Raw genomic sequence first — 22,795 nt, 5'->3', positions numbered from 1 at the left:
CCCCACCGGCTGGGGGGCGCCTCCCTATGGTGAGGTACATGAGCCCAGATTAGGGAAGAGAGAGAGATTATGGGAGGGATAGAGGACTCACATGAGAAATGCATGACTAAGGTCATGGACTTGACTCAATGGAACAGAAGATCTTGACGTGTGAAAGCAAATGGGCCTGGCAGATTGGACTTAGAAGGTACCTGGGGGGTCGTACTCGACAGATGATGGGAGGGTGCCTGCAGTCTTGCTGTGCTTGGTGATCTGCCCAGTGTGGCCACCTCCCCTGAGGATTACAGTGCCAAGCAGACCAAGATGATTAGAGGTGTGCGAGACATGAACTTATTGAAGCCTCTGTGTCCCTGATGCTTTCTGGTTGTTCTACCTCACAATGTATCAGTGGCGTAGCCAGAAATTAATTTTTGGGGGGAACCAAGGTTAACATGGGTGGACAGTTGACATACAAAAGTCTAGGCCCTACTATTTGTATTCTTATCAATAAATAATGCCTTAGAGTACACCTGACAATGGATTTCTAAGTAGTTTTACCATGAGTGATGTTTTAAAATATTTTAATTCTATTTCAAGCACTTATCAGCATTAAAAATATATTAATCTGCATTAGTTCATTTTATATTTATTGCAGTTTATAAATACACATCATGTAAAAACTAAACAAAGAGCACTTAACAGAAACATTAGATCCTATTACATAATAAAACAAATGTCAGTGTATTCTTGTATGAATCCACTTTCCAAAAATGCAGAGATCATCATAACCCAATAAAACAGCAATAACCATAATAATCATAAGAATTTAAGATTTGCAGCAAGTAAAGAACAGAACATGCAAAAAAATATATAAATTCAAATTCTGGTGCCACAGTAAAACAAACTCTAACGCCAAACCCTGTAGGCCTAATTTTAAATCGCCGGCGTGCATCAAAACCGTGAGATGTGTGCGCGGCCGGGCCGCACAATATGGGGATTTTAGAATGCCTGCGGCCACACGCATATCTCACGGTACGCGTGAAAGATTAGGCTGTGAAAAAAGGGGGCAGGGCCCGGCTGGGACAGCACCATTAGGCGCTGTCCCAGTGAAGCGTGCGCTGGCAGCCGGCCGGCGCGTGCAACTTACTACTGCTCAGGAGAACAGGTTAGTTGAAAAATTAAAAAAAAATTAGATTAGTTGGGGAGAATTTAGGGGTTGGGGCGGAGAGAAGAAAAGGGAAGATGGTTAGCTAGGGGGTTTAGGAAGTTCCCTCCCCAGTCCGCTCCTTTATTGGAGCGGACTGGGAGGGAACTGGGGAAAGGCCTAGTCGCGCCAGCGCGTCTTTCTTAAAAAATTCCCCCCCCCTTGCATGCGCGAGTCAGCACCTGCCCGCGCATGCCGATATAAAATTGGGCACGCGGGTATCAGATTTTATAACATGCGCGCAGCGACACGTGCATATTATAAAATCAGCACGCATATGGATGCCTGTGCATGGCTTTTAAAATTTACCCATTACTGAAGTAAGACAAATCCCTACAAAAAAAAAAATGCCTAGAACCTGGATAGGGAAGTATCAACAGTACCTGAATGTATTCCTCTTTGAAGTGATGAAAAAAGTGTGAAAAGCGGAATATACATCTAAATAAAATACCATAACAGCAGTAACTCTCAGGACTCAAACAGCTGCAACCTTATCTACAAAAAGGCAGCAAAGGCAAACATTACACCAAGCCCTAGAACACTAATGCACCACCTAGTAGGCAAACAGAACAAGCCAAACTGATACAAATGCTTACAGAGAAACTATATGCTAGCCAAAATACTGCACTTCAGTCACACATGCACAACAGACAGACGGATCCTTATCCAATACAGAATAAGGGACTACAAATTAGAAACAAACACGCAAACCTGAAATGGAAAGTCTGAGAAACCAGACTGTGAACACTGGAATACTGAAGAAACAGCAAAATACAAATATATAAGAAATGTATCCCAAAGATGGCATACTCCAACCACTGAAAGTGAAAATTACATTTTTTTAATTTTACTTTTGTTGTCTGTTCTTATTTTTCTAATTGGTTGGGCCTACTCTCTCTGTTCCCCTTGTCTATCTTTTCCTAATCCATTTTCAGGCCCTCTCTTATTCTGTTTCTTTTCTCCTCTTGTCTTTTGTCCTTCTTCCTTTATACATTCACACACAGACTCTCACATGCCCTCTCTTACACAAATGCTTTTTCTCACACAGGCTCCCATTCTTGGATGTTCTCTCTCTCACATACACACAGGCTCCTACTCCCACACATTCTCTCACTCAGGCTCCCACTCTCATATGCTTTCTCTCTCATGCAGGTTCCCATTCCAACACACACAGGTTCTCGGGCCGACACATATGGTGGAGCAGGCTAACAGGCTATCTTCCTGGCAGAGCTCTCTTCTTGGCCACCAGTGGGACGGGGTCCAGCAGAGGCCTCCTGGGCCACCTCCCCTCTTCAGCCACTGCTCCACAGGTCGTGCACACCTGGCAGCACTGGGTCTATTCACTGGGGTCCTGTGACAGGGCCTCTCTTTTCAGGCCAAGTGGTTGGGCCTGAGCACAAAGTGAGTGGGCCATGGCTTACTCAGGCCATGCAACTGCAGTATATCTATATGTTTATTTATTATGCTGCCATTCAGTTTCACTTTATGACATTGAACAGTTTAGATTTTCTTCAGGGTTTTAAGTTTTCTGCTCTAATGCTTATCAAGGCATCTGAGATGGAGAACTCAAAAAGACAGGATGGTGAAACTGGACCATGAGATGACAACTGGATCCAGATTACTACAGCTATTAGATCCTATACCACCACTCAGTTTTCCCTTGAACTAAAGAACCGATATGCATCCCTGGAATTGGAGGAGAAGAAACCATCCCAGGATGAGTAGGAACCGGCCTGCAAAACCAACAGCTGTGAGCTCAACAAGCACTGCACTTAGGAAGCAGAGGGTAGTGGTGGTGGATGGTGACTTGCTTCCAAGGGGCATAAAGATGTCTATCTGCCAACCGGACATGTTGTACTGGGAAATGAGCTGTCTACCAGGTGCCAAAAACCAAGACATTATGGAGAGATTGCAGAGAATCCTCAAGCCAACTGAACACTATCCATTGATGCTCATCCATGTTGGCATCAATAATACTGCTAAGATCATATCATAAGTGACTTCATGGCTCTGGCAGAGAGGGAAAAATCAGATAGGTGCACAAGCGGAATTCTCCTCAGTCCTCCCAATCAAGGATAGAGGCCCAGGCAGGGAAGCTTGCATTCTGGAGATAAATGAATGGCTGTGTAAATTAGAGATGTGAATCGTGTCCTCGATTGTCTTAACGATCGATTTCGGCTGGGAGGGGGAGGGAATCGTATTGTTGCCGTTTGGGTGTGTAAACTATCGTGAAAAATCGTTAAAATCGTGAGCCGGCACACTAAACCCCCCTAAAACCCACCCCGACCCGTTAAATTAAATCCCCCACCCTCCCGAACCCCCCCCAAATGCTTTAAATTACCTGGGGATCCGGCGGTGGTCCAGAACGGCGGCGGTCCGGAACGGTCCCCTCAATAGAATCGTGTTGTCTTCAGCCGGCGCCATTTTTCAAAATGGCCGCCGCAAAATGGCGGCGGCCATAGACAAAAACGATTCGACGGAGGAGGTCGTTCTGGACCCCCGCTGGACTTTTGGCAAGTCTTGTGGGGGTCAGGAGGCCCCCCCAAGCTGGCCAAAAGTTTCCTGGGAGTCCAGCGGGGTTCCGGGAGCAATTTCTTGCCGCGAATCGTTTCCATACGGAAAATGGCGCCGGCAGGAGATCGACTGCAGGAGGTCGTTCAGCGGGGGTTCCGGACCGCCGCTGAACGACCTCCTGCACTCGATCTCCTGCCGGCGCCATTTTCCGTACGAAAATGATTTGCGGCAAGAAATCGCTCCCGGAACCCCGCTGGACTCCCAGGAAACTTTTGGCCAGCTTGGGGGGGCCTCCTGACCCCCACAAGACTTGCCAAAAGTCCAGCGAGGGTCCGGAACGACCTCCTCCGTCGAATCGTTTTTGTCTATGGCCGCCGCCATTTTGCGGCGGCCATTTTGAAAAATGGCGCCGGCTGAAGACAACACGATTCTATTGAGGGGGCCGTTCCGGACCGCCGCCGTTCTGGACCACCGCCGGATTCCCAGGTAATTTAAAGCATTGGGGGGGGGGTTCGGGAGGGTGGGGGATTTAATTTAAAGGGTCGGGGGTGGGTTTTAGGGGGTTTTAGTGTGCCGGTTTTCCTGCCCTCCCCCTTCCCCCGATTTACGATTTTTTAATGATAAATCGGGGGAATTGGTATTGTATCGTGGCCCTAACGATTTTTTGACGATTTAAAATATATCGGACGATATTTTAAATCGTCAAAAAACGATTCACATCCCTAGTGTAAATAGTGTCGAGAAGAGCATTTTGGCTTCCTGGACAATGGGATGATATTTCAAGGATTGCTAAGCAGAGATGGAGTCCATCTGTCAAGGACGGAACACAGTGTCTTTCATCTCAGAATGGAAAACCTACTGAGGAGGGCATTAAACTAGAATCTTCAGGGATGGGTGAAGAAAGCCCTAAGATAAATAAAACAAATATCCTTATAGAAATGGGAGATATGGAAAAAAAAAAAAAAGAGTAATATTTGGAAAGTTATGTACACTAATGATCATAGTATGGGAAATAGAGTCCTGGATCTAGAGGCAGTCAGGGAAGAAGTTGATTTAGATACAGGAGCTGTCACAGAGACTGGTACATGGAAAACCATGATTGGGATATAGTTATACCAGGCTACAATCTATTAAGGAAGGACTGGGTAGGAAGGGAGGAGTCATGGCATTATATATCAAGAACATTACAGCAACAGCATTGCTGGCTTTATGAAATAAGAAGGCGGCACTGTGGGTTAATCTGGAAAGAGAGAATGGAACATCTCTTTATATTGGTGTAATACAGACCTCCATCACAGACAGAAGAAATGGATAGAGATTTAATGGAGAATATTCACAGGATTGTTCTGAAACAGGAGGCACTATTGTTCGGGGATTTCAATCTGCCGGATGTCGATTGGGAAATCCTGGCTGCATTATCTTCTAGAAGCAGGGAGATCTTGGATTCTCTGCAAGGAGAACTGTTCTGTCAACTGGTAAAAGAATCCACCTGGGAGGGACTGATACTGGCCTGGTGCTTGCCAATAGAGGCATTATTTCTGGTGTAGTAATGGATGTCAGGGTCAATGGGATTTGAATCTGTGACCCTGGGATATCTAGACTATGAAACTGCTGCATTTTTAGTTCTGGTATATTTGTCCCGTTTCCTGCATTCATCCACTTGGACCAGCACTGGCTGTACCTCTTATTCCCAGCAGTATACAAGGCATATTCAGAGGACATAGAGTGCTGGTTCAATAGCCATATTGGTATTGGCCTCTGCCCTGCGGAAGCACTAGCCATGTATTTCCTGATTTCCATGTCTTGCCTAAGTATCCAAACCTTATTCAGTTGAAGTATCCTATTTCTAAGATTCCTACAATTGCATCCTGTTCCACAATTCCTGCACTTGTAGTTGTGTACAGCATTCCTGCACATAAAGCTTCTTGCTTCTCAGTTCAGTTGGCAAGTGTCCCCTGCTTGTGTATGGGTTCCAGCATTCCTATTCTGTTTCTCTCCTGGTGTTTCTCCAGCTCCTGACCTTGCCACCATGTCTCCACACTGCTTCTCCCAGTAAGGACCTTCCCTCTGGTGCAACCCCTATTGCCAAGCCCATGTCACTGGGATTCAGTGATCACCAGATGGTGTGGTTCAGTATTAGGGCGCAAAAGATGAAGGCTTATTCCAAGGTGAGGGTCATAGACTACTTAAAATGAGAAAGTACCTCAACAAGTCATTAGCTGATGGGAAAATCTAGTGAATTAGAAGAGCAGTAGGCAAAACTAGAAGGAGATATCAAAAGGGCAACTAATCTTTTAGGGCAAAAAGGGGGCGGGGTGAAGGGGCGGGCCTGCAAAAGGCCGCAGCCATTCACACTGCGGCGGTGCGATTTCGCTGGCTGCAGTGCGGCCAGCTGCAGCCTTTCACAGCGAATAGCGACACCGTAAAAGGTGTCGCTATTCGCCAGGCTACTGGCAGCGATAATGTTCCTCACATTATCGCCAGCAGCGGTGCCGCGGCCGACTCCTCTCCCTCCAGCTCATTTAAATCCTATCGCATGCAATAAAGTTTTAGTAAATAACCCCCTTAGTTAGTAAAGTAAATAAAGGAAAGAGTTAAAAAGCCTGCTATGGTTTTCTACAGAAGTAGTTGAAAAGGTAAGGGAGAAAAAGCATTCACAAACCACAAGAGATCACAGAAAGAGGCAGAGAAGCTGGAAAAGTAGTCAGGAATGCAAAAATTCAAATATCAAATACAGTACAATGGGGAGACAAGACTTTTTAAAGAAAGGTTAGTATAGAAGGAAGTGCAAAAGTGGCATTGTGAGACTCAGAGGTGAAGGAGAGGAATATGTAGAGGCTGAGGAGGTAAAAGCAGAATTCTTAATACTTCTGTTTGGTGTTCATTGTGGAAGGTCCTGGAGCAGAACACAAATAAGTATGGAAATGAGGAAACCTAAATCAATTTTCACAAAAGTGTGTTTGTGAGGAACTAACTAAACTTAAAAGGTCGATATTGAAACACTAGATAGTTGAATAAGAATCTGGCTACCTAGCAGCCGGTGAATATCCAGTTATGTTCAGCAGTCACTAGATAACTGGATGAGGTGTGGGCTGATCAGGGTGATAGTAGTGATATTCAGCATTAGGCAGATAACTGATCCAGCTAATAGGGTCATTCATCAAAATGCGTTATGGCATTAATGCATGCGTTAACCCTATAACACATGAGATCATTGTGTTACCGCATGGCGCAAATGCAAATTTTTAGAAGGGGGGGATTGGGGAGGGGTTTGGGCAGGCTTAATTAAAATGAGGGGCAATATTACACGTTTTTAACGCCAGAAATAACTACACCATTTTTCCTGGCAGTAAGCTGTGTGATTATGTCCAAAATGGCTGTAATGCAATTTGCGATAAATTTAGCAATTTGCATTTTAGCCATTTCTGGGCTTGGGAGAGGGAGGGAGGGAGCCTCTGGGGAGGCCTTCACAGTATGTATATCACTATAGGAGGGCCATCTAAGAGCTCGAGGTGAGGTGGTGGTGGTTTAGGGGCCAGTTTTATATGCAGAATGAGATGTACAAACAGCACAGTACACCTCGGTGAAGATTTGTCATCATTTGGCGTGAAGAAAGTCTCACAAAGTTGAGATTTCTACTATGTTCTCTCGTCCATCAGGACTTTCTTCACGCCAAATGATGACAAATCTTCACCGAGGTGTACTGTGCTGTTCCGTATGTCTCACTCGGCTACCAAAATGATAAAGGAAATGGAACAGCTCCCCTATGAGGAAAGACTAAAGAGGTTAGGACTTTTCAGCTTGGAGAAGAGATGGCTGAGGGGGGGATATGATAGAGGTGTTTAAAATCATGAGAGGTCTAGAACGGGTAGATATGAATCATTTTTTTACTCTTTCAGATAATAGAAAGACTAGGGGGCACTCCATGAAGTTAGCATGTGGCACATTTAAATCTAATCGGAGAAAGTTATTTTTCACTCAACGCACAATTAAACTCTGGAATTTGTTGCCAGAGGATGTGGTTAGTGCAGTTAGTATAGCTGTGTTTAAAAAAGGATTGGATTTCTTGGATGAGAAGTCCATTACCTGCTATTAATTAAGTTGACATATAATAACCACCGCTATTATTAGCAACGGTAACATGGAATAGACTTAGTTTTTGGGTACTTGCCAGGTTCTTATGGCCTGGATAGGCCACTGTTGGAAACAGGATGCTGGGCTTGATGGACCCTTCATCTGACCCAGTATGGCATGTTCTTATGCATGTAAAACTGGCTCTCAAACCACCACCACCACCTCAATTCGAGCTATTAGCTGACCCTCCTATAGAGCTATAAATAGTAGAGTACTATGAAGGCCTTATAAATAGTCTCTTTACCTCTCTTAGCTGTTTGAGCACTTCACAGGGTGCGGAAACTTTACCACACAATGCGATGTGCAGTGTGGTAATTCTAAAATTTTCCTAAACATGCCCCTTTTTCTTACGTTGGTGTTATGCACGTGTTATTATAGCATTTTGATGAATCTAGGGGTAAGCTAGATGATCTGGATATGTCTATCCAGCTAACTTAGAAACGGAGATGACTTGAATATCTACCCTAAAGTATATAAGGCGATGGGAACAGATGGGATACATCTGAGGATACTAAGGGAACTTTAAAAAGTTCTAATAGCTCTGCTGGGTGACCTTGTCAATGATTCTTTAGAGTCAGGAGTATTTCCGGAGGACTGAAGACAGGTGGATGTGGTTCCTATTCATAAAAGTGGAGTTAAGGAGGAGGCTGGGAACTAGACTGGTTAGTCTGACCTCTATGGTGAGCAAATTAATGGAATCGCTGCTAAAGGAGAGGATGGTGAAATTTTTGGAATCCAATGGATTACAAGATCTGAGGCAGCATGGTTTTACCAGAGGAAAATATTGTCGGACAAATCTGATCAATTTCTTTAATTGGGTAACCATAGAGTTGTATCAAGGGAGAGAACTGGATGAAGTGTTCTTGGATTTCAGAAATGCCTTTGACACAGTTCTGCATCGGAGACTTTTAAATAAATTGAATGCCCTTGGTATGGGACCTAGAGTGATCGACTGGGTTAGAAACTGGCTGAGTGGGAGGTGACAAAAGAGCAGTGGTAAATGCAGTTTACTCTGAGGAGGAGGGTGTTACTAGCAGTGTGCCTTATGGATCAGGCCTTGGACTGATTCTTTTCAACATTTTCATCAGCAACAAAAGGGAAGGATTGTTGGTAAAGGTATGTCTTTTTGCTGATGATACCAAAATCAGTAACGGAGTAAACAGCCAAGGAATTGTGGAAAATATGAGAAGGAATTTAGCGAAGTTTGAAGCATGATCTAGGGTCTGGCAATTAAAATTAAATATTTAAAATGCAGAGTAATATGTTTAGAATGCAAAAATCCAAGAGAGTGGTACAGTACTGGAGGTGAAATTCTAAGGGCAAAGGAAGAGCAGGGCCTGGGGTGATTGCATCTGATGACCTTAAGGTGGCCTAACAGTTGGATAAAGCAACAGCAAAAACCAGAAAGATGCTTGGTTGCATAGGGATAGCAATGGCCGGAAGAAAAAAAGGGAGGTGATATTGCCCCTGTATAGATCCCTCGTGAGACCACATTTGGAATACTGTGTACAATTCTGGAGACCGCACCTTCAAAAGGATATAAACAGGATGGAGTCGATCCAGAGGATGGCTACTAAAATGTCAGTGGTCTCCATGCTAAAGCATATGGGGATAGGAAAGATCTAAACATGTACACCCTAGAGAAAAAGCAAGATAGGGGAGATATGATAAAGACATTTAAATATTTCAAAGGTTTTCATGCACAGGAGGTGAGAGTCTTTTTCAATGGAAAGGAGGATCTAGAATGAGGGGTTATGAGATGAAGTTGAAAGAGGGTAGACGAGTAATCTTAGGAAATATTTCTTTACAGAGAAGGTGATGGATGCATGGACGTGGTAGAGACAAAAACAGTATCTGGATTCAAGAAAGTATGAGATAAATATTGTGGATCTCTAAGGAAGAGATGGGAATTATAAAGCTAAATTAATTGGGTGGAAGGGCAGACTAGATGGGCCATATGGTCTTTTTCTCCCAACATATTTCTATGTAGCAGATGGGAGAGTTTCTGTTTTTGTTGCAAGACCTCAGTTTTGATCGATTAATGGATTTACAAACTCATCAGATGGGGCATATTTTAGACCTAGTTTTTGTAACAGATAATCATTTAAGTTCTGTTCTCGGGAAACCACACGATGTAGTGAGCGAGTGACTCTTTCTGTTCGCTCTAGTTGCCCATGTCCCCCATTGACAAAAACTTGATTGAGGAATAAACTATCGACTACTGTATGGTAACAGTGTTTATGAACAAATTTGTGATAAGAAAAGTAAATTAATGGTGACTAAACTACAAAAACTGGAAAAAGTCCACAGCTAACACCCGAAAAACAAAATGGCGAATTAGGTCAATCATAGTGCATTGGTAACAAATGACAAGTTGCTTGCAGATAACTTTGTTATAGTGGCTAAAGCTTTCAAGGTACAGTCTGAGAAAGTATATGAAAACACTTTTGCAGTTTAATGTTGTGATAGCTGATATAAACGGCAGTCTGATAACAAAAATGTAATTTCCATGGTGGAGGATGATACAAAATTATCTGCCGAATTAAATATAGTTTTAAAAAAATGGATCTAGAAAACAGATCACAGTGGAACAATTTAAGACAGATGGGATTCCCAGATTCGATCCTGGATTAGCATCTGCGAGGAGCATTGGAGAAGCAGCTAGTGAAAGAGCTAGGCCTGGAAAAAGAGGTGGGGAGATTTCACTTTGAAAGGGCATAGAATCAGAGGGAGGAATATAAGTCACAGGAATCAGTTACTGATCGAGGTGATGTTGAACTTTACTCATAAAACAGAAATTTAGCAGTCTTACTGGAAATAGAGACCTGATTTATGAAGGTAATCAGATTCACATTTTTCAAAACCTTTCAAACTTAGTAGCAACTAGGAGCAAGGAGGTTGGCATAGTGTAGTGCTGCATTGTTCAAAAAGAATGTGTTTTAATATACAATATGGAATCAGTACAGAAAGCTGAAACATTTTTGAATAATCGTAAAAACAATGAGTGACTAGTAAACATTTATGGGAACTGGAAGCATGAGGATGTCAATTTTGATAGAAAACGTTTGTGAAATATGGAAGAATATAAATAATATTTTTCCTACAAGAATAATGCACACAAAGTAACTGCAATACTATTGACTCATGCACACATGCTTTGGAGACATTTATTCTGGGGATAGATTGACAGTTCATGGCAAATGGGGTGGGTTACACTGCTCTGTAACTAAAGGACACCCAAACACATTGGGTCTCTACTTAGTATGGGTGATGTGATGTGCTGGGACTGGGAGTGTATATGGCTGGTGAGGATTTTGGGGGTCTGGGGAAACAGGGAGGGAATGAGATTAGTAAAAGTTAGAAAGATTTGGTTAGGTCCTCATTGTACTAATGTAATTGATTCTTTTAGGAATATGAGACATAGTAAAAATCTGAAGGGATTGTTATATCACTGGAACTGGTTAAATTCAGGGTAAAGGAAAGAAAGGGTGGATGTGGGGATAGCGGGATCATTTGAGAGAAGAAGAAGATAAGGTGACAGTTTCAATAAGTGGAGAGGGACTGCGTTGACAGTTTAGGCTGGGAGACCATTAACTACAAAACAATTTTTGTCTCTTCAGTTTTTGGCTACTTCTCTTATCCATATATTTTGATCCTTGTTGACCCATTGTGAATTACGTCATGGAATGTTGGGAAATGGGATCCCCGATTAAGCAGAAAAAATTTTTTTGCAGGCTTTATAAAAGGATTAAAAACCATATAAGTATTGAATCGGGAAACTCAACCCATTGCACACTGGAACTTGTTGCTTGACGCTCCTTAAGTTTCGCCAGTATTTCACTCTGTATCTTAGGAGGTAAGTCTTTTGTACTTGGAGTAATCCTCAATGAAGTTAGGTCATATAGTTTTTTTTTAGAAAGTATCATTGTCGTCAGTCATCCCCTGGCCTGTGACGTGTGTAAGCAACCTATTATGGAGGGGTGCAGTTGTTGTTTTGGTTTCTTCATCTGGACAGGTAACTCTGTACAAGTGGTCACCTGCAATTCTTATAACACCATGTTCTATTTTTTTATGCTTGCAGAGGAGTACAGTGATCTCCTTGCTTCTCAATTATTTTGTAATGATGGTAAATCCCCTTTGGACTTTTCACAAGCAGCACATTCTGCAAGATAATCCTATGGCAGTGCCCAACAAGCCTTCGCTTCCCCCTCCACATCACTTCATATCAAACACACTGGAGAGGTACCCAGGAATGGAGGGGGGAATTAAACGAAAATGGCCTCATTCATTGCATTTTGTGCATTTGCTAAAAATGAAAGCATATCCCTAATGTTTACAGCAATGTACAGCCTTGCCAACTTTGGGCTATGGGCCTGGATATGTTGACAGCAATATGCACTGTTAAACATGTTTCACATATGGTTGCATATGGTGAGCCCTCGGTGAGATTTTGCTGCCATGAGCTGTGGTGGAGGTAGACATATCCAGAGGTGCACAGAAATAAGATGTAAAAGCTGGTCAGGCAGAGACTACCAAATAATTGGTCTACTATATGGGTGGGCGAGAGCCAAGATGACACTAGTGATTATACACTAGGAGTTTTACAATAGTGTGCTTTTCCAGTAGCGATAAGGTTTATCCTTCATACAGTTTCAAGTATTTTGCTTCCAGAGATTTAATATAGTATCACTGGCAACTAATGCAGAAAAGCCTGAAAATATCTGTGTGTGAAACTTAAAAGGAACTATGCCACATCTCTGCATCTCCCACTGTGGAGAAACGTGAATTTTGAAGCAGGCATGTATAGTGTAGTTATTTAGTAGGTAGCAGAGAAGTGGTTTGGATACTGTAATCAATCTCTTTTATTGAGGGTACAACAAGAAAAGATATTTGCATATTTACAAGCAAGATATAATGCCATTACTATACTGAATAAGGAGAAAATCAATTTGAATGTGCAGTGGATGAGTTGTTCTTTGATGGGATGATCAGGGATGGCTGGGGTCCTCTCTCTTTAAGATGTTGAGCAAACGCATGCCACCCAGTGATCTAAAATCTTTGGCAGAGAAGTGGAACCTGGAGAGAGGGGTAGACATTTCAGAAGCCAATCTTCAAAAGTGTTTCAGAATACTTTTTTTTTTTTTTTGCAAATTTATCTGCCACCAACCTGGGCATTTAACTCATTTTTTGGCTTCTGGTTATGTCCACAGATATCTTGATTTTGGACAGAAGTGACATTATATTTAAACCAAATTACTAAATATATAATACCTTCATCTGTTAGGATGTGCCTTTTTCATAATCTTATGGATACAGGATCAGAGAAAACAATTCTAAAGCTATTTTTAAGGAAAGCATTTTTTTATAGCAATTGTATCTTGTTGGTTGGATATTGGAAGACCTCTGTTAAATCTATGCCTCATAAATATATTTTTTTTATAAATTGGGATATGAGGGGGAGGGAAGGGGAAATATGGAGAAACTGTTACTGAACACATGTTTGACGAGAAGTTTGCATATTTCAATAATATTTAAATTATGTTTCTGGGACTAAGCTGTTTTAGTCACATCAATAGTGCATAATGTGTAGAAAGAATAAAAGTAGATATTCAGCGTCCAGAAAAACAGACAATTTCAAGGTCAGTGTTCATTTTACGATAATCACATAACGCAGCAATATTGCGTGATATTCACGACATTGCACGATATTTTGACCTAAAATCCATGCCTATTGAAATTAGCTGCTCTGCATGCATAAAATGTACTAATGCATAGGTAATCCTTTGCAAATAAAATAATGCAACTGACCGAAGTCAGACTATTTTCTAGACAGTTAGTGCCATCCTAGGAGTTGTAGTTAACTCAGGGATGTTAATTCACATCTCTGTACTCTAGGGCTGCTATTTAAAGGACCATGTAGCCCATAAAAAATAAATCCTCCCAACATACCAAAATGACCCTAGGGGGTCTGTTTAGACCCAACCCACCCCCTTCTACCTGTTAAGGCAGCCCATAGAAAAAAAACAAAAAAAAACTTGTTGTGAGATGATGCCCCAACCCTTTTGTAAAAAGAATCAACCCCTCCAATCAAATACCCCTCATTCAAACCATCTTGATCCCCCAACATAAAGCATTCTCTTATAACTGTGAATGTTTATGCTGTAAACCATTGTGATCTAGTGATTCTCACTTGAAACGAAGGCATATAAAATCTCTAAATAAATAAATAATCCCTGGCAGTCTAGTGGCCCCATCCTCATTCCCCCCTTTCACAGAAAAGGACTCCCTGGTGGTCTAGGGACCTCCCTCCCAATCCCTGGATTCCCCCCTTACCTAAGTCCTAGAGCACCCAAGACGCTGCAGGCTGGTCGACTCCATTGGCCTTTGCCTCTATCACCTGACAGGGACAAAGGCTGACTGGCGCCATTTTGAAAGAAGGCATTGATCAACCCAGATCTTAGGGGGGCACTGCAGGTCGACACCAGGGATTTTTTCAAGGGTATGGGGGTGGGGGTCCCTAGTAGACACCATGGATTTTTTTTTAACCTAAGGGGGTTTCAGATGGTGAGAGGTCACTAGACACCAGGGAGTTCTTCTAAACAGTGGGGTGGGCCGGGGTTAGAAGGATGGGCAGGGGGTAGGATACTTTGAGGGGGGGGGGGAGAACTCAGGTGGTTTGAACCTAGGGGGTGATTCTCTTATCAAATGGAAGAGTTTGGGCAGAGGGTTGGGGCATCACTGCATGACACCTCCATCTATTTTTTTTTTTAAATAATAAATAAATAAATACTTTGAATTATTCAACATAATTTTCATTCTGAAAGACCCTCTAGTGACAGTCAGAAGATCAAGCAGCATTAGATTAAGGCTTCGTTCCTTATGAATTATCCAGGCAGATGTTTGTCAATTCTGGGGTCTCCCAGACCATATTTCTCACCTTTGCCCTCAGTATTTGCATTATGGAGCAGTTAATCAGTTCAAATAATGAACCATTCAGTATTGTTCTTTTACACAGCTGGTACATGGTTGTAAATAATTATGACTTTTTTGTCTCGACCACAGAGTCCTTATTATCATTTGGTACCAAGTACCGCACCTGTTAGGCTTTGTAGCACTCCAAAAGCTATGAATTCTCTAAGATACTGTATGTGCTTTGGGAGACTGGAAACTGTAGAAAGAATTACAAGGTAAACCAAAGGTGGATGAACGAATCCTGCAATTCAGAAATATCCTCATAAGGCTCCTGGACTCTGTAGCTAATTTCTGAGAGGTAGACACAATTTTTAGTAGACAATGGAGTGAGAAAAGTCAATGGAGCAGGTCTGTATTTTGCATGCAAAAAAAAAAAAAGTAATTCACACAAAGTCAATAAACTCTTCTTTGGTCTCCAACATACAACCGACATAAGCAGCTTATCGGCTGATGGTCTGAGACTAAAATAAGTTTACCATTTATGACTTGGCCAGAATGTAGTCTTTCTGAGTTCTTGGTTTCCTGAATTTGTACATGACCATGACCCCCACAATCAGGCAAGCCAGAGCTGCTGGAACCGCTGCCATATACCAGGAGAAAGCAGGTGCTGCAAAAAAACCCAGAAAACAGTATTTTTTAAGACATTCAAAGTGAACAACATATTATACAAAGTCTGATTGCCCAAGTAAAAAAATAGAAATTGTGGAAACATAGATGATGATTTCCCAAATATTAAACATTTTGGAAGATGTGGCAATCTACATTTATTTTAAGGAAATAGTAAACTCAAAGAGAAGAAATGGCATTGGGGTTACATGGGGATAGGATTAAATTACTACTAAGATCAGATGGGGAAAGTGTGATGGGTAACTTTATAGAGGGCAAAGAATTGTATCTACCGTTTACTGCCGGTGGGTTAGCACACAAAAGTGAGGCTAAATAGGGTTGGTTTACTGTTCATAGACAGCGATCTATTCTTTTCAGTTTGGGGCAGGCGTGCGAGAAAATACTCAACACCATTCCTATTGAAGAATTTACACAGCACAAGAAAAATGTGAATCCCTCATTAAAATTCTGCTGACGCACTAAGCAGAGATCCCATTCATCAAGACCACCGTAGAGGTTGTTAAAGATCCTTATGAGGTTTTGATTAAAGACGCAGCTGTAGTGGAGGAGGAACCTGTTCAAAGGGTTTTCCGGTAGATAAACCAAGCACAAGATATTGAAGAGAATTTACCAGTCAGTCAGTATTCTCGTCCTGTTGCAGCTTTGCACTGGCTGCCAGTTTCATGGTGGATCAAATTCAAGGAGTTAAATTTGGTACTTAATGCACAGGTGAATTTGCTTCCACCCCGGTCTGTATTAGGTCATCCATTCAGTCATACCAGCCAAAGCACTTACTCCGTTCAGCCTCCTAACATCTGCTGGAGATTCCTCCATTGTAAGGCCTACTGAATCCAGAAATCAGATGTTTAAAATAGCAGGCTCCACAGTATGGAACAACCTATTGTTTTATAATTGCTTTTCGCTATTAAGGCCCCCTCTTACAGGCCAATTCAGAAAAACATGATTTTTTTTTATTTTTTTTTAAACTTTTGGGACCTCCGACTTAATATCGCCATGATATTAAGTCGGAGGGTGCACAGAAAAGCAGTTTTTACTGCTTTTCTGTGCACTTCCCCGGCAGAAATTAACGCCAGCCTTTGGGTAGGCGCTAATTTCTGAAAGTAAAATGTGAGGCTTGGCTGCACATTTTAGTTTCTGTATCGCGTGGGAATTACTAATAAGGCCATCAACATGCATTTGCACGTTGCGGGCGCTATTAGTTTTGGGGGAAGGGGGGTTGGACGCACGTTTTCGACGCACTATTACCCCTTACTGAATAAGGGGTAAAGCTAGCGCATCGAAAACGTGCTTCCAAATGCGGGTTAACAGGCGCACTGTACTGTATCGGCCTGTTTCATAATGCAAGTAAGGCGACCATAATTGTTAGACAGGACGCTTTTGTCAATTCCTGGTAATTCTTACTTTTATATGTTTGTGAAGCATTTGATGAGTTATTTGTTGATTTTTTATTGTGTGTATATAATTGTAATCCACCAAGATTTGCAGATTGATGGAATACGAATGGCTTAAATAAAATAAATGATGTCCAGAAACATGTATGATTTTGCATTAATATGTTGTCAGCAAAACACCTGAACCTGAGGTTTGGGCTCTGTTACAGAGCATCACCACTATTGCTCCAATACTGATTTCTGGACAGCAGAGGGAAATTGAATTCAGACAATAAATGCCTCAGCTGCCTCGAATCATTTCGCTAAGATGGCACATAAATTTGTTTGTCAAGACTAATTCGCTAAGCAGTTGCTAAGACTATATTCCAATACCTAGGGCTTCCCAGAACAAATTCACTCAGATCAGTTTTAAAAACACTCTTCTAGCACAACCTTTGGACCTTAAGTGAAATTAAAAAATCTCATACACTGCATGCCATCCCGTGGATAATGGAGAAAATCTATTTATTTATTTAAATAAATAAATTCCTAAAAAATTTATTTAAATAAATAAATAAACAGACGTGCTCTTAAATGCTCAGGCTCTCACTTTTGCTTACATGAAAGCACGGGTATGCTCCTTTTTAACCCCGTGTGTGTAGGCTACTGAGGCTTCCTGTGAACCTGTCTGCTGACTATGACCATTCTGGGGAGTCTCTAAGATATGGACAGGACAGAAACTATGGAAATAGCGTAAGTTCATACACAAATAAAGCAGCAGCATCAAGATAAGATGTATAACTGCAGTACAAAATGTTATAGAAATCCTCTACAAGAGGGAGATCAGGTGTTGCTGTCCAATAAAAGAGACAGGGCAAGGGGAAGATGGAAGACAAATGGCAGTCAGTCCTCTATAGTGTAGGGTAGAGACTGTAAATCCTCTGGACACAGGGAAATACGTACAGAGCCTCAATGTAATCCACTCTGAAAGGCAGGATAGAAATCAAATAAATACATCTAAAATTAAACATCCGGAAACAGGACACATTAAAGCAGTTCCTAGAAATCTGATGCTTTGTCAGCTTTTTTGCCTTTGGATCTGGAGGAGGCTGAGTCCCTGCCCTCTGGTTCTTTAAATCATAGCACCTATCCAGTTCTGCCTCACGGTGATTCTGCCACCCTGTTAAGCCAAGCTCATATATCAATAATGTCTGCAAGCATGCAGAAGAACCGGAACGAATGAGCTCAGAAGTCAGACACGATATCAGAAGATGATAGGACTCTGTGTGCTGACTCAGACAGTAAACAAGAGCAGGAAACATGAAACAATCTGTGTGTCTAGCCCACATAGTATACCACAAAAATGGGAACTGAAATACAGAGGTTGCACTACAGAAACCTGACACCCCATCAGTTAGTTCTAAGGTTTGGAGATTAGTCAAACCAGTGAATTTGTTGATCTATGACAACATGGTTCATCTTACAAAATATTTAATGGTACACTTATGAAGGTAATGCCTCCATAAGATTTTTTTCCTATGCAAGAGACAATGTAACAAGATTACTTGTAGAGTTACTTAAAAGGGCTCGCTATTAAGAAAACATGCTGAGCTCTGCAACTTGTAGGCTGCAGTTTGCTCTACATAAAAGGCCAAACCACTTTCCCTCTGAACCCGTAAAACGGATACATTTCATTTCACTGGGAAAAGTGATCCCTGTTTTCCATTTAGACAGTGTACAATTGATCCTATGATGCTGGGAATAGCTGAATGGACAGTTTAAGCGGTGTGTTTCTGTTTACTGTCCTGAAGATTTCATTAAGTACAGTACTAGCTGGGATCACACCATGTGGTTATATTAACTTCATGTAGACGTATCAAATTGGTTTGAATTGTATGGCAATGTTAGCGAAAGTTCAGGAGGGGAGAATGTAACAGTGATTTTAAAACACTTCCTTCTGTGCTATATTGTTTTAATGTTTAAGCAGTTTCGCCAAAACTGCTAATTTCGACATGGTGCCCTAAAACTCAGGGAAAATTGTATGTTCTTTTGTTCCTAAATCCTTCCTCCATTTTCTTCCAGGCTGCTATATGTGAGAAGAGGAAATTGTTCGACAAGAAATTGTTATTCCCCGCAGTTGTTTTAGTCCAGCTACTGTAGAGCTTTCTTTATCATAATGCTGGATAAAAGTTAATTCTGTTCTGCTCCTGTTGAAGTCTGAAAAGTTTTGTTTTTTTCTAACGTAATTTGTGAAATACACGAATCACTGGAAAAGCTCTAGGCTGCTGTAAGCTGGGAGGGAGCCCTGTCGACAAGGAATCGTCATTCCGGGCAACCGTTTCATTCCGAACGACCCGAATAAAATCCCTTTGAGAAAACAGAATTGGTGCGCAGTTTTGAAAAGAACCAAGCGAAGCAGCTGCATGGCCGGGAAGCGAGGCGTCCGGTCGCAGGACCCCATGTGCGCCCACGGAAGGGATGAATTCCTATCAGGGGGAAGGGCAGCAAAGGTGAAGCCGGTTACGCACGCTGCCGCAACATGCTCAGCAGGCTTCAGCGCCCCCGCGAGCAGACACACCAGTTTGGGTCAAAGGGGGATCTGGGAAACCCTCGTTAACCCAGGAAGCTAAAGCTGGGAGACTGTAAGACATCCCTCCTCGTTTGTAAGGGAAGCGACGTAGACAGGAACGAAAGAGGAAGGCTGCAGGGCACCACAGAAGACACTTCCTTTATTTGTGAAGGGGGAGAGGGGATAAGGAAACCTGCAACCAGCCTAAAGCACCGGTACTGTATCACCACTGACGCAATCTGTGACGCTGGCTGTTAAACAGCAAGGTTTTGTTTTGCCTTTTTTTTTTTTTTTTTTTTTTTTAAAGAGGAAGATAGTGAATGAGATCAAAGGAGCCTCGCCAGCGGCTAAACTGGCAACTCTGGTGTTGCCCCTTGTTCTCCTTTTTCTTTAAATATATATATATATATTTTTTTTTAAATTGCTTGCACAAAGGCTGTGCACAGTCTTGGCAGACCCAGGCAATAAGGAGAAAGAGGCTGTGCCAGCCACCCCCATGGCTCATACTTTTCACTGCTTCCTAACACCCCCCCCCCCCCCCCCCCCGGCTGATGGTGTTCCAGCCCCCCCCCCCCCCCCCCCCCCAATACAAGAGTGTCAGCCTCAATGTTGATCCCATGAAATGCCAAGGGTGTAGGGGCTGCCAGGCCCAGCACCCTACCCCGAGGACAGAAAATACATGCCCATGAGGGTGGATGGCACAGCTAGTAATGGCCAGAAGGGCAGCCTGTGTTGGTTGCATTGCGGTGGTGTCCAGGGCCACACAACCGATGTCGGCTCACCCTAAAAACACAAGTGCCATGCTAGGTCAGACCAAGGAATGATGGGAAAAAACAAGGATTTGTTTACTATGTGGTCTAGTAGAGGTGAAAGCCCGACTCTGGCCGAGGTTCGCTCATCTGAACGAGCTGTCTCGGGGGCTGCAAAGTACACTCAATGGTCCTTTAGACTATCACTTTCAGTCATCCTTTGTTACCATGATAAAATGTGGTTATAAAATGTATCAGCTCTGTTGGACGCCGAAGTCAGCGCGTCTGGCGTTTCCACGCGGATAAACCAGAAATAGTCCATTGAACTCTGCTTCTCGTTTTTACTTGTCCTTATATACTCTGATACATGTTAGACACTGGGATAAACACATCTAGCATTTTTGCGCCAATAAACTGGAAATACATTTTATAACAACATTGTATCATGGTAACAAAGGAGGATTGAATGTGATATTTTAAAAGACCATTGAGCGTACTTTGCAGCCTCTGAGGCAGCTCGTTCAAATGAGCGAAACTCGGCCAGAGTCGGGCTTTCACCTCTACTAGACCACATAGTAAACTAATCCTCGTTTTTAACGATCATTTCTTCTTGGTTGCTAACTTTGCCACTTTGGATTGGCTTCTGTTTTGTTTCCTGAGGTCAGACCTAGGGCCATCGAGCCCAGCATCCTGTCTCTCTACAGTGGCCCATGACAAAAAGTAGATCCAATTTCTTGTTGCTCACGCCTAGCCACGAGTGCTGGATAATCCCAGCATCATCTAGTTAATACATTTTTATGGACTTTTCCTCCAGGAATTTGTCCAAGCCCTTTTTAAACTCGGCTGTTTGTTGCTGTAACAACATCCTTTAGTAACAAATTCCATAGTTCGTGTGTTGAGTGAAAAACACACTTCTTCCAATTTGCTTTAAATCTACCACCTGTTTATTTCAAGGCCCCTAGTCCTAATATTAATTGAAAGGGTCAATAACTGTTCCCTATTTCTCTTTTCCAGCCCACTCGTGATTTTATAAACCTCTGTCATATCTTTTCTCGGTCATTTCTTCTCCAAGCTGTTTAGCAATTCTTCATAAGGGAAGCTATGCCATCCCCTTCACCATTTTTGCTAACCTTGCTGTATGTTTACACATCAGGAGCTGGGGATATAGTACCATATGATGCAAACAATTATAATCCCTGGGCTAGTGTCCCCTTGCAGGACCCCAAAGAACACATCTCAAATTATGGGCTCAAGTGGTAACAATCTGCAAGGAAAGTAACATTAAACCATTTAGAAAGCTTCTCAAAGCACAGCTATTTAAGGAGGCTATTTGTCGCCTCTCCTCAAAATATATAAAATGTTGCTAATCGTTTTATGGATGTTTATTTTTTAACCTTTTATTAATTATTTTATGTTGTTATTTCTGTGATTGTCAGAATTATGTATGTTAGTACTTTGTGAACCACCTAGACCCTTGGATTTGTGTCATATAAATTCCAAAATAAAATAAATACTAATTCCGCTATACCTTTTTTTTAAGATGGGGAGACTTCTACAGTCACACCATAGTCCAGAAGCATTATGATATTCTCCATTTTATTCTCCGTTCCTTTCTGAATAATTCCTAGCATTTGTTTGCTTTTTGACCCTGGCTGCACACTGAGCTGATGATTTCAGTGTACTGTTCTCGATGACTCCAAGATCATTTTCCTGGGTGGTTACTTCTAATGTGGAACCTAACATTGGGGCCGATACAGAAAAATCCACGGGAGAGCCGGCAAGCGCCCTCTCTCCCGGCACGCATCCAGGCCACTCTCTGAAAGTAAAATGTGCAGTTTCGCTGCACATTTTGCTTTCTGTATTGCGCGGGAATGACTAATAGGTCCATCAACATGGGGGGGGTTGGCTGTGAGTTTTCAACGCACTATTACTCCTTACTGTATAAGGGGTAAAAATAGCGCGTCGAAAACGCATGGCCAAACGCGGGCTAACAGTGCGCTCCGCTGGAGCGCACTTTATTGTATCGGCCCGATTGTGTATCTAAAATTGGGGTTATTTTCTCTATGTGGATCACTTTGCATTTTTCCACATTAAACTTAATTTGCCATTAAGATGCCAAGTTCTGCAGTCCCCCAAGGTCTTCCTCTGGTTACTCACAGTCTACTGTGTTTAATTACTTTGAATGTTTGTGTGTCTGTAAGGAATCCTTGGTTTCTTTACCAGAAGAATTGTACTAACTTGCTGGGGAGGTTCAGAGAGACTTAGTAAAGAGTGAGTTGGTTTTGACTCCCCATGTTGGAGACTGAGATGGTATAGCTTTAGCCTTCTTCATCACTAGGCACCATTTTAGGTTGTGGGATTTTTGGTTAGATTTTCTGGAGGCAGGATCTCTCTGCCTTCTGTCAATTTTTGTAACTTAATGAAGAGAGAAGCTAGTGGAGTTTTCCCATAGCCAGCCGGACAGACTGACTTATTTGAAGCTGTGTTTACTATTTTTGTCCAAAGCTTGAGATTTTCCCTGAGAGCTTGGTACCCCCTTCACAGTGAATTGGAGCATCCCTGTGCAATGGTTAGATCAAGAGGTAGGGAAGAAGCCAGCAGTGTTCTATTACTCCTCTAGGGTATAGACCTGTTGGTGACCCAATACAGAGGAATTTCGACCTTTAGTTGTTTTTTC

The 22,795-nt window shown here is 42.3% G+C and overlaps 1 protein-coding gene across 2 annotated transcripts in view; it reads right to left on the bottom strand.

Annotated features, from left to right (window-relative positions):
- IL1R2 (interleukin 1 receptor type 2) overlaps nt 1-22,795 on the bottom strand; it is a 146,155-nt gene that overhangs the window by 64,782 nt on the left and 58,578 nt on the right. Inside the window, exons 9-10 of one of the 2 annotated variants that reach the window (XM_029604815.1) lie at nt 15,280-15,410; nt 12,684-12,907 (exon numbers count right to left, since the gene is read on the bottom strand). In XM_029604815.1, the coding sequence (XP_029460675.1) occupies nt 15,283-15,410 (128 nt within the window). In that variant the 3' untranslated portion in view covers nt 12,684-12,907; nt 15,280-15,282. Of the gene's footprint in view, nt 1-12,683; nt 12,908-15,279; nt 15,411-22,795 lie in introns of those variants that run through there. The other variant, XM_029604816.1, reaches the window with a different exon arrangement.

Source organism: Rhinatrema bivittatum, chromosome 5, assembly GCF_901001135.1.
Source record: "Rhinatrema bivittatum chromosome 5, aRhiBiv1.1, whole genome shotgun sequence".
Classification (NCBI taxonomy): domain Eukaryota; kingdom Metazoa; phylum Chordata; class Amphibia; order Gymnophiona; family Rhinatrematidae; genus Rhinatrema; species Rhinatrema bivittatum.
This window is presented reverse-complemented; position numbering and strand designations above follow the sequence as displayed.